Source organism: Psammomys obesus, unplaced genomic scaffold (genome assembly GCF_907164565.1).
Source record: "Psammomys obesus unplaced genomic scaffold, mPsaObe1.curated_primary_1811, whole genome shotgun sequence".
Lineage (NCBI taxonomy): Eukaryota > Metazoa > Chordata > Mammalia > Rodentia > Muridae > Psammomys > Psammomys obesus.
In genome coordinates this window covers 20,130,494-20,146,145 of record NW_026596051.1, presented here as the reverse complement: position 1 = coordinate 20,146,145, position 15,652 = coordinate 20,130,494, and the positions used below count along the sequence as shown (strand labels likewise).

The 15,652-nt window shown below is 52.7% G+C and overlaps 1 protein-coding gene across 1 annotated transcript in view; it reads left to right on the top strand.

Annotated features, from left to right (window-relative positions):
* Window positions 1-15,565, top strand: part of Wfs1 (wolframin ER transmembrane glycoprotein) — a 25,342-nt gene extending 9,777 nt beyond the window's left edge. Inside the window, exons 3-8 of the mRNA XM_055624142.1 lie at window positions 4,403-4,485; window positions 6,045-6,189; window positions 7,596-7,766; window positions 8,241-8,321; window positions 9,905-10,056; window positions 12,983-15,565. Coding sequence (XP_055480117.1) covers window positions 4,403-4,485; window positions 6,045-6,189; window positions 7,596-7,766; window positions 8,241-8,321; window positions 9,905-10,056; window positions 12,983-14,788 — 2,438 coding nt within the window. The 3' untranslated portion in view covers window positions 14,789-15,565. The remainder of the gene's footprint in view (window positions 1-4,402; window positions 4,486-6,044; window positions 6,190-7,595; window positions 7,767-8,240; window positions 8,322-9,904; window positions 10,057-12,982) is intronic.
* The last annotated feature ends 87 nt before the right edge of the window (window positions 15,566-15,652 follow it).

Below are 15,652 nucleotides of genomic sequence, written 5' to 3'. Positions count from 1 at the left end.
GAAGGAAGGAAGGAAGGAAGGAAGGAAGGAAGGAAGGAAGGAAGGAAGGAGAAAGAAAGAAAGAAAGAAAGAAAGAAAGAAAGAAAGAAAGAAAGAAAGAAAGAAAGAAAGAAAGAAGGAAAGAAAGAAAGACGAAAGAAGTTGTGTAGACCAAGGGTCCCCAGCTGGGGTGGGAGAAGTGGGAGTTAGGAGCGGTTTGATCTTGTGCTTACCCAGTAGGCCACCAGAGACTTGGTGGCCTAGGACAGAGGACACACTCCATGCCTGGTGAATTGAGTCCACTGTGCCCAGGAAACCCTCACTGCCGCACATTCTCCAAAGTGTGTCAAGCCAGCTACCTCTCCCCCGAGTGGACCTGCCAGGCTTTGGTGACAGAGGGTCCAAGGCTCACGACTGCCCTGTAGGACTCTTCCCAGGCCTGTGCAGTATGGTGATAAATGAGTGATTGTATCCCTGGGATAGAATCTCAGTGCTGAAGACTTTGGTCGTAGCCTCTGAGGGAACCTGCGGTTGTCTGTATACTCTTCAGGGCATCAGAAGTACACCTGTAGGACTGCCTGGAGAAGGTATCATCTGAATTGCTTTTCAAAACCTGCCACATGCTGTCCACATGCTGTGGACCAGACTTCCTTCTGGTCCACAGAACCTTTCTGGAACACTCACACTCCTGGCCCTGGCAAGCCACCTGCCACATGACAAGTTGCTGCTGATGGTATTCATGGCTGGACTCGAGTGCTCCTGAGACCAGACAGCGAAGGAGACCAGTGATGTGGGCTAGCGGAACACCACAGGAAGTTATGAGGCTCTGGGGGAGCAATAGAAACATCTGAACAGTGTCCATTCTGAGTTTTGCCCCAGCAGAGCTTCGAGTCACATGTGAGTCATCTCCGGCTATACCCAGCCAGTCAGCAGAGGAGCACAGACCTTTTTCATAGGTGTTCTGGTCTTCAGGCCCAAGGGTCCTGTCACTGTGCTCAGCAGAAGCCCAGAACCCGGTCCTAGTGACCTAGGTAGCCTAGGTGACCTTGGTGACACAGTGGACACGGTGGGTGGGGAGGTATAGCCTGGTTCGCTGGAGCTATATGCAAGCCTGCTCTTGTGCTCTCTGGTGGCTAGGGCTGAGTAGATGCCGGCTGCTCAGTGTTCACAGATGGGTTGGGTAAGAGTGCTATCCTGGCCCTGTCAGAGTGCTGCACAATGCTGGCCTGCTGTGACAGGAGGAAGGAACGTAGGCTGTGGCTGTGTGGGTCTGCACTCCTGGCCTGGGTGCACCTTGGGTCAGGCATGGGCCTCTGGGATAGAGGCCATCTTGGTCCCAGCCTAGTGACAGCCCTTTCTCCTTATTCCTTTGGGCCTTTCAGGAGCCTCTGGGCCTCACAGGGCTTCTGGTAAAACCATGACCGTGTAGGTGTGTGGGGCCAGTGTAGATGTGGGTGTTTGGTCACACAACTGAGCAATGCTCTGAGTCACATCATGTTGGTCATTTAGGAGGCAGCAAAAGCTCTTCCTCTTGACCTGACCCATGCCCTTGAGTACACGCAGTGACCCGGTGCTATACACTACCCTGTCGTGAGGCCCCACTGATGCTCTCTGAGTCTTCTGGAAAGCTGGCAGCATGCCTCTGTTTGTTGCTTTCAACTTCTGATTGCATTCCAAGCCTCTAATGTCAGCCTCTCCTGGAAGTCTCTCCAGGCAGGGCTGATGTCTCCCGGTCATCATGCCACCTGAGCTGACAACATGGCTGTCCTCACTGGCTCTCAGAGTGGGCTGTGACAAGGACAGGGGTCTCATCAGCTTGGTGCCTACAGCTCCTGGGCCCCATAACTGCTGGGTGAGTGATAGGGGCCAAATGCCTCAGCCTGTTCAAGCCACTGAACTACAGAGGTGGACACTGCCACCTCTGTGCCTTCCCTAAGGCTCTGCTAGCCAGAGGGGTGGAGTCCCTACTGTCTCAAATGTATTGAAGAACGGCTTAGCCCAGAGTGATGCTGATTGCCCCACATGGGGGACTCTAGGTTATATGTGGAGGAGTGAGTATCCCCAGGTAGCCGTGGAAGACTCCGTTAGCCCGGCTCTCCTCCATGGGAGAACCCTATCGGCCCAGGGTGCCCCAGCTGCCCTGTTTACTGTGGAGTCCCTCAGCCAGGTAGCCTTGACTGCCCCATGTGGAAAAACCCTGGTACACAGGATCCTCTGCTCTGGCCACAGGGGTGATTGGCCCTCGTGCCTTTGTCATTCTTTCCACCCATCATGATGGATATTATGAGAGGGACAGAGAAACGCTGGAGGCCAAGAACCTAGGACCAATGAAGAGGAGGAAGTGGGGAGAGCGTGGCATGTTAGAGACAGGATGCTGGGTCAGTTTTATTGGTCACATGTTTATAATTGTGTTCTTTATAAGAGTGTTTAATGTGCATTAGGAAGTTTAAGGAACTGTTAGGTGGAAGACGGCTCGGTGGTATATCAGGCTGCCTCTGGAAGTGCTTAGTGTGCAGTCAGGGCGGGTAGGGAAAGATGCCAGAGGCTGCCTGGTGTGGCTGAGTGTGGCCCCACTTCTGATGAGCAGGAGAGCCTCTCCTGTGTGCTGCTTTGCTCACAGCTGCGCCCTGTCAGCCTGATGCACTCATCCCTGTTCTGCGGTTGCTGAGCTGTACTGCTGGGGCATGGAGACCAGTTAGACTCAGTGCAGTGGACCACACCGGTGCACAGCTGAGGGCCAGGACAGATGAAGGAGCTGGCGCCAGCAGAAAGGATGCTGTACCAGCGGGGCTCTCCTCCCCCAGACAGCCAGCGAAAATACCAAGTTAGCATACCATGCAGGACTCTTGGGAGTGCATGAGGCCTGTGAGAGAGAACTAACTGAAGGGCTAGGCAGGTCCCTACCAATGTGTTCACAGAGGAAAATATACATTAGGACAAACGCACATATACGGGACTCAGTCCATGTCAGCAACAGGCTCTGAAGACAGTAGAAAACATTGGTGGGCATTTTCTATATCATATACACTTTTCTTCCTTCCTTCCTTCTTTGTCTTTTCTTTCTTCCTTCCTTTCTTTCTTTCTTTCTTTCTTTCTTTCTTCCTTCTTTCTTTCTGTGTAGGTGGAGTGTGGAGTGATGTGTGTGTGTGCGCGCGCGTGTGCACTGGGATGTATTTGTGTATGTGTGTGTGCACTGGGGTTTGTGTGTGTCCTTTGTGTGATTGTGCTAGTGCACACACAAGAGGCCCGAGGAAGGTTTTGGGTATCTTCCTCTATTGCTTTAACTCCCTTGAGGCAGGCTTCCTGTTTTGGCTAGACCGGCTTGGCTGGCTAGAAGGCTCCCAGGATCCATCTTCCTCTGGTCTCCAGTGCTGAGGTTTCTGGCATTCATAGTCACGACTGGCTTGTTCGTGTCTGTGCTAAGGATTTAAACTCAAGTCCTCAAGCTTGCAGGGCAAGTACTCAGAACTTACCCTCCGAACTATCTCCCCAGTCCCTGGGCCACATGCCTTTAAAAGACTCTAGAGTAGCTTTTAGATTCTGGTGAGACTGGACCCAGGAGTTCACATGCTGTCACTAGGAGGCACCTCCTTCCTTTTCCTCCACGCACCCCTCTGTTCTGCCTCCCTGTGTTGCCCTTTCAGGTGGGCTGTGTCCATAGGGGACCCTCCACAGAGTCGATCTGGCTTGAGAGGACGGCTGTTCTTCACAGACCGACATAGATTCTGTTGGCTTGACCGTGTCCATCCCTGAACCATGAACTTGTTGGGGGGTGGGAGGAGGTGCTATGTGGGCTTGCATGCACTTCCCTGCAGCCCTGGGTGAGGCTATTTCTATTGGAACGTGATGAAATAGCAAGGGTAGAGCCTCCTAAATGGGATTAGTGCCATTCTAAGAGTGGTTCCTGAAGATGAATGGGTCTCATCCCTATCATGAAAAGACAGGGCAAGGTGCCACCATGAACCAGGCCCTTCTGATACCAATCTCCTGGCTCCATTAACTCAGACTCCTCAGCCTTCTAGAGCCCTAAACCGTGAACTCCAGTTTGTAAGTTCCCAGCCTATAGCAGTCTTTGGGACCTTTCAGACTACAGCCCTGTGGGTGGATTGGAGCTGAAATGCAACGGTGGGGCTCAGGTCTGTGGCCCACTCCCAAGTCCTCAACCCACAGAGATCCTGGTGAAAACACCCCTGGTATGGTATAGAACTGGCTGCCACTGTTCCGGCTTGCTTCCAGCATCGGAAGGCAACCTGCCGCCTCCTAGGCCCCTTCTCTGTCACAGCCTCATCCTCCTGCCTCTTGCTGCAGTGTTAAAGTGAGAGTAGGTAGCGGGGCTCCTGAAGCCTGGTCCTGCCATCCTCCATCCCACTGACTGATGATAAGGTCTGGTTGTGTGATGTTCTGATTTCTTCTCATGTTCAAGGTCCCATGAAGGCAGATGTGGAGATCCCCTTTGAAGAAATCCTAGAAAGAGCCAAGGCTGGAGACCCCAAAGCACAGACAGAGGTGAGGATCAGTGTCTGGGGGAATCTTAGGACATAACCCCAGCACAATGGTCTTGGCCTGGTGCCCTGAAGCTCATGGAGGAGTGCCCTGGCCTCTTCTGCAGGGACAGGGAGCTAGCATGGCTATGCCAACCTCTATATTGGTTAGGTTTTGGTAGGTTTGCTCCCCCACCCCAGTACCTTCCTGGCTCACCATGTTCACCTCTCTGCTTCTGAACATATCTTGTCTTTGGCATGAGCTCGTCCAGAGCACCCTTCCTCTGTTGCCCACCCACACTCTTCCAGCGGTGTGCAACAGGCTTATTCCCTAAGGAGGGTCTGTCTCAGCTGAAGGCCCACCCTGCCCAGGGCATTATGGGAAAGGAGAGTCAGGAGCAGAGAAGCTCAGGTAATATAAGCTTGCTGGGTGTCAGAGACCCAAGTACACAGGAAGGAGGAGAGAGAAGAGGCCAGAGACCTGTTAGGCCATCTTTTCTGTTCTCATGATTCCCTGGCAGATGGGAATCAGCAGTCCCACTTTTGGGATGCAATTGTGGCCAAGAAAGTTTTGTCTCCTCCTACCTGTCCTTCAGTACCATGCAGGCAGCCACACCAGTCCAAGTTCCCTGCTATTTCCCATCCCGAGGTCTGGAGTGCCAGAGTGCCCCACTCTACTTGCAGTCTCACTTCATCCTGTCCTTGGGAAGGTCACTGTGACTTCTGACTCCCATGTTTGTGGCTTAAATAAGTGATTCCTGGAGTTTTCCACCCTAAAACCCTCAAAGAAGAGACAAAGTATCTATTCAGGGATACCAGGAAATTTTTCTGTTTTTATCTGAGGGGCTGGTTGGTGCCTGTGCCTCTGGAGGCTAGGGAGCATCCCCAGAGCTGTGTTGGACTGTGAGGTCCTCCCTAGCCCAGGCTTCCTGAAGTTGAGGCACATGGTGAGCTCTTGCCTGGCCTATCTGTGTTCTTGGCTTCACTTTGCCCATCTATAGAGTGGGAAGATTGGACTGAGTTAGTGAGCATTTTTGAATAGGGCCAGATAGTAAATATTTGGGGCTCTACAATCTGTCTAAATTAATCAAAATTTCCATGAAAAACAGAAAACCTGTCATGCCAACATGTAAGCAAGCAGCCAAGGTTGTGTTCCAGTAGATCTGTCAGGGCTGGCAAGATGGTTCAGCAGGTAAAAGTACTTCTGCCAAGCCTGGTGACCTGAGTTCGAGTCCCAGAACCTATATGGTAGAAGCAGAGAACTGAATCCCGTGAGTTGTTCACTGAATAAATAAATGTAATCATTTTTATAAAAATAGTTTTATTTTAACGATAAGTAGTAATCTGGACTGAGGCCAGAGCTTCCCCTGGCTGCCTTTCTTCGGCATGAGCTGTTTGAGAAGCCGCAACTGGATTCAGCCTTTCTAGTTTTCTGACCATAACGAGGTTCTAGCACCCAGGAGGCAAGAGCAAGGGAAGGACCTAAGCACAGCGTAGAGCCCACGAGTCTGTCATAAAAAGTTCCACACCTGTGAGGAGAACAGGGTCCCGGAAGCAGGAGGATGATAGTATCTCTGCTCTCAGGTGGGCAAACACTACCTACATCTTGCCAGTGATGTGGACGAAGAACTCAACAGCTGCTCAGCCGTGGCCTGGCTAATCCTGGCAGCCAAGCAGGGCAGGCGGGAGGCCGTGAAGCTCCTGAGGCGGTGCCTGGCTGACCGGAAAGGTGAGGCTGTGTGGGCCCTCCAGCAGCTACCTGCAGAGTATCGGTTTGCAATGCTGACCCCGCCATAGGGAAGGGAAAAGTCTTTTTGGTTGCCTCCCCGCCCTGCTAGACACGTCACATGCCAGGCCAGTTCCATGTCCGTTGTCCTTGTGCTTGGTGTCCGCAGGTAGTAATTAATTAGGTCTCACTTCCCTTCTGGGTTCTAGTCCAAATCACAAAGTAAATCTTAGAGTCAGAGGGAAAGCAGCTGTCCCAAGTGTCCTGGAGTATGAGTGTCCTGCAGGCTCCAAGTCAGAAGAAGAGGTGACTTTACACATTTTTTGCTATTGTTGTGTATTTTGATATTCGTTTACTTATTTTTAATTGTAAATGTTTAGGCTTGCTGTATAAAAGTTGCAATATATAGAAGCCACAGGGATACAAATTGCTCATAACCCAAAGCCCAGGGAAGTACTCTCTGTCTTTTCTTTAATTCTGCTATATATCCTAGTGTTTTCAAAGTTACATTTAGCGTATGGAATTTTTTCTCTTTGACAACTGGACTGGTGGTTTAGCGAAGGAAAAAACAAAACAAAAAGAATGGTTTTCCCATTAACTTTTGTCAGCCAGGGTGTCTCAGCCTGATGCCCAGGCCACAGCAGGTGGAATATACTAAAGCTGGTCAGGGTAGGGGAGCCAGGGGTTCCCAGGGCTGCCTGAGAGTGGGGACAGGGACACAGCCCTGGAGGGTAGGAAGGGAAGGCAGCATAGGCTCACCTGGCCGGCCCTGCCCTGCCCTGCCCTGCCCTGCCCTGCCCTGCATTCCTGCCCCAAGATTCCTGGGCAGAAAAAGTCCAGTCCTCCTGAGAGACATGATGTGGTTTTTGCCTCTGCTGCCCATGTTTCTGTTCACCTCATTCCCCTGGGCCATCTGGCATTCTTTCTTTGTTCTGTATGGAAGACCCCAAGTTCCCAGCTGCGCTGGGAAGGGCCTCAGCCCAGGAAGCACTGTGGGCACAGAGATGCCCCTTTTCTGCCACACTCATTAGTAATTGCAGCGACTCTGACCCACATTCCAGGCAGCAGCTTATTCCTCTTTAGACCCTTGGCTTGGGCCTACAGCACCTTGCTTTGTACCTTGTCTTCACTGTAGTACCTGCTGATGAGGGTCCCCCACGGATGAGGTGTGAGAGGGAACACACCAGGAAGGGCTGGCATTGCTGTACTCCAGTGGACACTTAGGTATTGCCAGACCAGCCTGGAGCATGAGTGTTGTCAGGGATTGGCTCAGGTGTGGGCAGGTATCCCCTCTACCCTGAGCCAAAGAAGCCAGTCAGGCCTCCTTCATGTCCCTGGGCCCAGCCTCCTGGGAGTGTCCCCGGGAGCTGCTGTGAGGCATGGGTTTGCCTAATGCCTCTGTCCATCAGGCATCACTTCTGAGAATGAGGCCGAGGTGAAGGCACTGTCCTCCGAGACTGACCTGGAGAGGGCTGTGCGCAAGGCTGCCCTGGTCATGTACTGGAAACTCAACCCCAAGAAGAAGAAGCAGGTGGCCGTGTCTGAGCTGCTGGAGAATGTCGGACAGGTCAACGAGCAGGGTAGGCCAGCCATATCCCCAATGACCAGCCTCCCTTTGCCTTCCCTGTGGGGGTTGGGACCCCATGGTTGGGAGGTGACTGGCATGTTGGCAAGACTGTAAATGCCATTTATTGTTTACGTGTGCTGGGTTGCCTCTGGTTCCAGGATCAGAGATACAGGGAGGGACAGAATCCTGGTCCTCAACCCCAGGAGGCTGATAGTATATGATATTGGCTAAAGATGGTCAAAGGCAGGCAGTACCAGCCAAAGAGGGGAAGGGTGGATGTGTTTATCACTGAGTATGCTGGTCCTCCGTGTGAAGGCTCGGAGGTGGCTGCCCAGGTTTATGGCCCTTGCATATGATGAGACCCCCAAGCCCTGTGAACCCTGAGCACAGTGATAGTCCAGAATCCTGAGGACCCATGCTTAGTGGGCTACGGGGCATAAAGGGACAACTCAGCAGCCCCGGCTTCCAATCCTCTCTGATCCTGCAGATGGAGGAGCGCAGCCAGGTCCAGTCCCCAAGTCCCTGCAGAAGCAGAGGCGCATGCTGGAGCGCCTAGTCAGCAGCGAATGTGAGTATGTGCATGCTGCTCTGCCATCCTACTATCTACTTCCTGTACACCACCCAGCACATCATCCAGTCTCTCCTGTGTGTCTAGCCTGGGCCCCCTCCCGGAGTCTCGTACTTAAATGGACTTACATTCAGTCCCTTTGGGTGACAGTGTTTTGGTCTCTGGGACCTGAGCTTTGTATACTGGGAGCACAGGCTGCAGTGGGAAACAGACCTACTGTGTGACAGTCCTCACCAGGTGAAGGCCGGAGGCGGGGCTTATGCCTGAATGAGCTGAAAGGTCGATGAGGGAGACAGCTCTATAAACAGGAAGGAGGTGGGGACCGTGGGAGTGTGTGGGAAGTGTTCCAGTGTGGGCACTTGTGTTGAGGCAGGAGAGCGTTACAGCTTCCGTGTGGGATGGGGGAGAAGCTGGGGCACAAGGAGCCGGAGGTAGCCTTGGAGTGTCTGGGGCCAGAGGAGTAAAATGTACCATATGACAGCCAGTGCAGTGGCACACGCCTGTAATCCTAGCGTTCAGGAGGCAGAGGCAGACAGATCTCTGTGAGTTCACAACCAGCCTGATCTACAAAGTGTGTCCAGGGCAGACAAAGCTACACAGGGTAGAATCTGCGGTTCAGGGGCCCCAGGCTCCCATCCTGGAGAAGATCGACAGGTGGGAGAGGGGGCTTAGGGCTTCTCAATACTGATAGGAGAGCTGAGTCCAGAGCTGGGACAGGAGTTCACAGTAGTTGTGACTCATCATATTAACTCATGAGTACACCTTCCCCAAGCTTAGCCCAGCGAGAGCTTCCAACACGGCCATGGCTCTTGATGACTCTCTGCCAGTATCTAGCATTTGCCTTCCTTGAAGGCTGGGACATACTAGTTTGACACATACTAGTTTCTTTTATCTGTCCTTGGCATTTCCCAGCTTAGAAAAGCATCCAGTGCACAGACACAGGTGGGACAGAGAGGTTTTCAGACACACTGTAGGCCCTCAGAGGATCCTGGTGGGAGTGGGGACAAAAGGCAGACTTATATTGGCCTTCTATAAATCCTGTGAGATGAGAGTTTGGCGGGCACATGGTAGGTCTTGTTTGATGGAAGAGTTATTGGGTGTATAGTAGGTCCTTTTAGGGTCATGATAGATTGGAGTCAGAGAGTAGCAGGCCCCCAGATCCTGTTGTATGGAGGGCTAGGTGGTGGCTGGCCTGGGCCAGCTAGTTCCCAGCATCTTGAGGTCCTGCAAGGTGGAAAGGTGAGAAGGACATCACAGAGTGCCAGGGATGCAGCTGATTGAAGGCCTAGCCATGGGGCTTGGCTTAAGGAGTCAGGTGGACTTCAGCCATTAAAGACTAGAAGGGCAAGTCACCTCACATACGTAGCATGTCACCTAGGTCAGAGGCAGAGGTGGGAAATAACAGTTGGCAAACCCACTGCTTCCTCCACACCCAACAGGTTCTTTTCTGTGTCCTCGCCCAAGGAATGGTCCTGTGCCTAAACCCAGCTTGGCCCCAAGTTGCCTTTCTGCATCATCTGTGTATCAGGGTCACAGTCGGGGTACAGTTTAGAGAACCTAATTTTTTCCCCCTTGTGCTTCAGCCAAGAACTACATTGCTCTTGATGACTTTGTGGAGCTCACCAAGAAGTACGCCAAGGGCATCATCCCCACCAACCTGTTCCTGCAGGATGAATCTGAAGATGAGGATGAGCTGGCAGGAAAAAGCCCCGAGGACCTGCCGCTTCGCCAGAAGGTAATTGGCTCCTGCCTGGCACCCAGGCCCTCTCCCAGGAGCTGCATGTCAGAGGTCCTTGGCTTCACAGACACACCTGAATCTGGGTCACTGTCCCTTGGGTCATCTGAAGTTCCTGTGAGAGGAGATGTCCTCAGGAGGAGACCCAGAAAGCAGAGTCAGGGGCATGCCGGTATGCTGAGTGATAGAGTCATAGCTTTCAGATGTGCATGGGCAGCAGGCCAAGGCTTGCTTTCATTTAGACTCACTATGTCGTGATGTTGTCTGTGAACCAGGATAGAGGCCACTTTCTAAATATGCCTTCCTCCAAACCCAGTGCTAGGGTCTGTGGGCCAGCTGAGCCATGGGCCTGGTCACTGAATCTACCAATACAGGAATACTAAGGGTCAGCTGGGAAGGCAGACACTGGAGGGAGACAAGAATAGGAGGGACACAAAAATGTACCCTGCTTTGACAAGTCTCCACATTGTTGTTGGAACTAAGTGCAGACATAGGGTATGGTCATAGGACTACTGCAGAGCTGCCCCAGGTCAGCTAATGAAGCTGGGTCAGGTGTATCCATACCTCAATCCACAGGAATGCATCACTGTGCCCTGGGCAGTTTGACCCAGGTTAGGGCTTCAGCACACCATGGCTGCAAAGCTAAGGCCAAGGGACCTTCAGTAGAGGAATTGTTATGTAGCATATAGATATGCATGCCTCAATTCCAATGTTTATGACTAAGAAGAGATGAACCATACACAAATAAGATTGGGGCAAACTGGTCAAAATGGCTTAGCTGGGTCCACCGGCATGAAGTGGCTAAAAAGCCTCCACAGGGAACTGGAGTGTGGAATAGGCCACCGTAGGGGATGGAGAGACAGGGCAGAAATAAGAGAGAAAGTCGGGAGCAGTTCATAACACCCCAGAAAGGGAAAACCCATGTGTAAGCCATGTCCACAGGCTGTTGACAAGTAAAGCGTCACTCTTGCCCCTGAGGACAGGTGCTGGTCCAGAGCAGAAAGGACTGTTACTCGGAAAAGCGTGGCACAGAGGCTCATGAATGTACAGAAAGTCCATCCAGAGCTGGACTAGACTGAGCATGTTCACAGACAGGATTCCCAGATACTGCTCCTACCAGGAGAGGGGGAAGCCAGGGTGATGTGGTTCTTGGCAAAGAGGAGCCTCACCCCCATAACACACTCTTGCTGGTGAGGGTCAATGCAGAATGGATGAGTTGGAGAAGACCCCAGGCCAGAGCTTTCCAGTTCGCACTGTGTTGCCTCCTTCTGCACTGCTTGGGGCTGAGTGTACATCCTGTCCCCCCACAATGATGTGTCTGAGCTTTGTGAGGTCTGGAAGGAGAGAGGGATGCAAAGTCTGTGATGAGATAAACAAGGCACCTGGAGCAGTGTTTGGAACCATCACAGTTGCAGGCAGAGTCATTATGGCTGAGTCTTTCGTAGAAACAAAGCAGTGGGCCCTCACAGGTATCTCCACACTCAGGCTGCCTCAGCCCTCAGTGCCTTTCAGGGGACAGGCAGGGGACCAAGAGACTTCTGGGAGAATGACAGGAGCCTCTGTGAACCGGTGTGATTCCCACAAAGAACTTTCTAGAGGCCAAGCAGCTTTCTTCAAGCCCGAGGAAGGAGGGTGGCCTCGTAAAAGCAAATTTAATGTTTTGAAACCCTCATGTGTTTTTCATTAACTTTCGGAAAGTCTGACATGGGCATGTCCTCTCACCTTTCAGCAGAAGCTGGCCTCCTTCCACTTACCTCGGATGAGCTGGTTAAAGGCAGCCATGTTCCGTGCCAGCTTGGGTTGCGTTGTTCTGCTCTTGGTTTCCGGTATCAGTGGGAGGTCTAGGCATTGAGCTCTCCGAAACTGCCCCACCATCCTTCCTCAGTGCTCAGGCTGCCATCTCTATGTTGTGTGTAGTATGGCCTGGTGAAGTAAGGGTTACTGTTCATTTGGGAATTAAGGAAACTGAGGCTCAGACAGTTGATGTCCATTCACTGAAAAGGGACACAATCCCTGTTGGGCAGCCCAGTGCTGTTGTGTTTTTGTTTTGTTTTGGTTTGGTTTTTGGTTATTTTGTTTTTTTGGTTTTTTTAAACATGGTTTCTCTGTGTAGCCCCGGTTATCCTGAAACTTCCTCTATAGACCAGGCTGGCCCTCAAACTCAGAGCTTCTCCTACGCCTGCCTCCCAAGTGCTGGGATTAAAGGTGTGTGCCACCAACGCCCAGTATGCTGTTGTATTGTGAAGCAGGAGGCCTGAGGGAAGATGAGCTAGGAGCCCATGTGGCTTCCCCGAGATAAAGCAGGCATGTGCAAGTCCCTAATCATCCTAGCAGAAGGTTGGGTGCCTTAATTAGTGTCTTATTGCTGTGAAGGACACCATAACCAAGGCAACTTATAACAGAAAGCATTTAATTGGGGGCTTGCTTACAGTTTCAGAGTGGTAGTCCAGTCCTGCTATGGCGGCAGCAGACATGGCTCTGGAGCAGAGCACTAGCTGAGAGTTCGAATCCTGATATGCAGAAAGTTGCAGGCATAGAAAGAGAGTGAGACTAGGCCTGTTGTGGGCTTCCAAAACCTTAAAGCCCGCCTCCAGCTTCACACCTTCTAATCCTTCCTAAACAGAACCAAACATTCAAATATGTGAGGCTCTGGGGGCCATTCTCATTCGAACTACCACAGTGGGGATCTCAGGATGGAAGCACAGGGCTTGGAAGAAGACAGGTCTCTAGGGTCTGTGGAGTGTGAGGAGCACTTCAGTCAAGGAGGTGCTCCTGGTGGATGGATCTGATAGGACAAGGCCCACCGGTGGAAAAATATGGGGTCAGGTGTTCACCTTGTACAGAACCCGGGAACTAGAGGGAGTCCATGTTAGATGGCAAAGGGGTTTCTTGTCCCAGTTAGTTTCAACTCTCTGCCTCTCTCTAGGTGATGAAGTACCCCTTACACGCCATCATGGAGATCAAAGAGTACCTGATTGACATGGCCTCCAAGGCAGGCATGCACTGGCTGTCCACCATCGTGCCCACACATCACATCAACGCCCTCATCTTCTTCTTCATCATCAGCAACCTGACCATCGACTTCTTCGCCTTCTTCATCCCCCTGGTGGTTTTTTACCTGTCCTTCGTGTCCATGGTCATCTGCACCCTCAAGGTGTTCCAGGACAGCAAGGCCTGGGAGAACTTCCGCACTCTCACTGACCTGTTGCTGCGCTTCGAGCCCAACCTAGACGTGGAGCAGGCGGAAGTCAACTTTGGCTGGAACCACCTGGAGCCCTATGTCCACTTCTTGCTCTCCGTCGTCTTCGTCATCTTCTCCTTCCCCCTGGCCAGCAAGGACTGCATCCCCTGCTCGGAGCTGGCTGTCATCTCTGCCTTCTTCACAGTGACCAGCTACATGAGCCTGAGCAGCTCTGCTGAACCCTATACCAGGCGGGCCCTGGTCACCGAGGTGGCTGCTGGGTTGCTGTCCCTTCTGCCCACCATACCTGTGGACTGGCGCTTCCTGAAGGCGCTCGGCCAGACGTTCTATACCGTCCCCATCGGCCACTTCATCGTCCTCAATGTGAGCCTCCCCTGCCTGCTCTATGTCTACCTCTTCTACCTCTTCTTCCGCATGGCCCAGCTGAGGAACTTCAAGGGCACTTACTGCTACCTGGTGCCCTACCTGGTGTGCTTCATGTGGTGTGAGCTGTCCGTGGTCATTCTGCTCCAGGCCACCGGCCTGGGCCTGGTCCGCGCCTCCATCGGCTACTTCCTCTTCCTCTTTGCCCTCCCCGTCCTGGTGGCTGGCCTTGCCCTCATGGGGGTGGTGCAGTTCGCCCGATGGTTCCTGTCACTGGACCTCACCAAGATCATGGTCACCACAGTGATCTGCGGCTTGCCCCTGCTATTCCGTTGGTGGACCAAGGCCAACTTTTCCTTGGTGGGGATGGTCAAGTCCCTGACTCGGAGTTCCATGGTGAAGCTCATTCTGGTGTGGCTCACGGCCATCCTGCTCTTTTGCTGGTTCTACGTGTACCGGTCGGAAGGCATGAAGGTCTACAATTCCACACTCACCTGGCAGCAATACGGCTTCCTGTGTGGGCCACGGGCCTGGAAGGAGACCAACATGGCACGGACCCAGATCCTGTGCAGCCACCTGGAGGGCCACAGGGTCACATGGACGGGCCGCTTCAAGTACGTCCGGGTGACCGATATTGACAACAGTGCCGAGTCAGCCATCAACATGCTCCCGTTCTTCCTGGGCGACTGGATGCGCTGCCTCTATGGCGAGGCCTACCCGTCCTGCAGCTCCGGCAACATGGCCACGGCCGAGGAGGAGCTCTGCCGCCTCAAGCAGTTGGCCAAGCACCCCTGCCACATCAAGAAGTTTGACCGTTACAAGTTTGAGATCACAGTGGGCATGCCGTTCGGCACCAACAGCAACCGGGGCCACGAAGAAGATGACATCACCAAGGACATCGTCCTCCGGGCCAGCAGCGAGTTCAAGGATGTGCTACTGACCCTGCGCCAGGGCAGCCTCATAGAGTTCAGCACCATCCTGGAGGGTCGCCTGGGGAGCAAGTGGCCCGTCTTTGAGCTCAAGGCCATCAGCTGCCTCAATTGCATGGCACAGCTGTCCCCAGCCCGGAGGCACGTAAAGATAGAACAGGACTGGCGTAGCACGGTGCACGGCGCCCTCAAGTTCGCCTTCGACTTCTTCTTCTTCCCATTCCTGTCTGCCGCCTGAGGAGTGTCCGCCACTGAGGGAGGCTTCAGCGTGTGTCTCTGTGAGGCCCTCCCCATGTGGCTACCCAGCCAGCCGGAACAGCGCTGTGTCTGGTATGTATGTGTGTGTGTGTGTGTGTGTGTGTGTGTGTAGTCTGCTTTCATGTGGGGAGATCCCATGAGACCCCGGGCTCTATGCTCGCCTGTAGACTGCAGCTCCTGCTGGAGGGTGCCTCTCTTTAGCACTGTCCACTTTGAATGCTGAGTGTCACGAGAAATTGCATGCTATCTTCACTCACAGTCCTGCCCTTTCCCCATAAAGCTGGAGCTCCAGGCCTGGCCCCAAAGATCCTTTCTCACGAAGAGCACTTTACAGATGTGAATCTCCCTCTCCAGCACTTCAGGCCTCCCTGCCTTCCTTACTTTGTGTTGGATTTGTTTTTCAAAGAACCAACGATGTGTCTCTATAGAATTCATGGTAGTATTTATTTATTTGGTTGCTGCTAAGCCGTGAAAGTGGTTCACCTTCGTGAGCTATGCCCAATGGTCACATCCCGCCTGGCTTCCTGCCTGGGTTTAGCATGTCCAAACTTGGGCTCTGAGCACTACAGCCTGCCTTGAAGCTCTCCTATCTCTAGGGGTGGTAGGGAGTTTGCAGGGGTCTTTTCTGAGTACCCCAGGACTTGGGAAACAATGCAAGAGTGTCCCTTTCAGTACACAGGCAAGCTAGGCCATGTACAGAATGGCAGAGCCAAAAGCAAAATTCTGAGGCAGCCAAAATAAAAAGGTTTAAAACCTACAGCGCTTCCTTCTGATCTGTTTACAGGGAGGCTCGTCCGGTGTGTGTGTGTGTGTGTGTGTGTGTGTGTGTGTGTGTGTGTGTGTG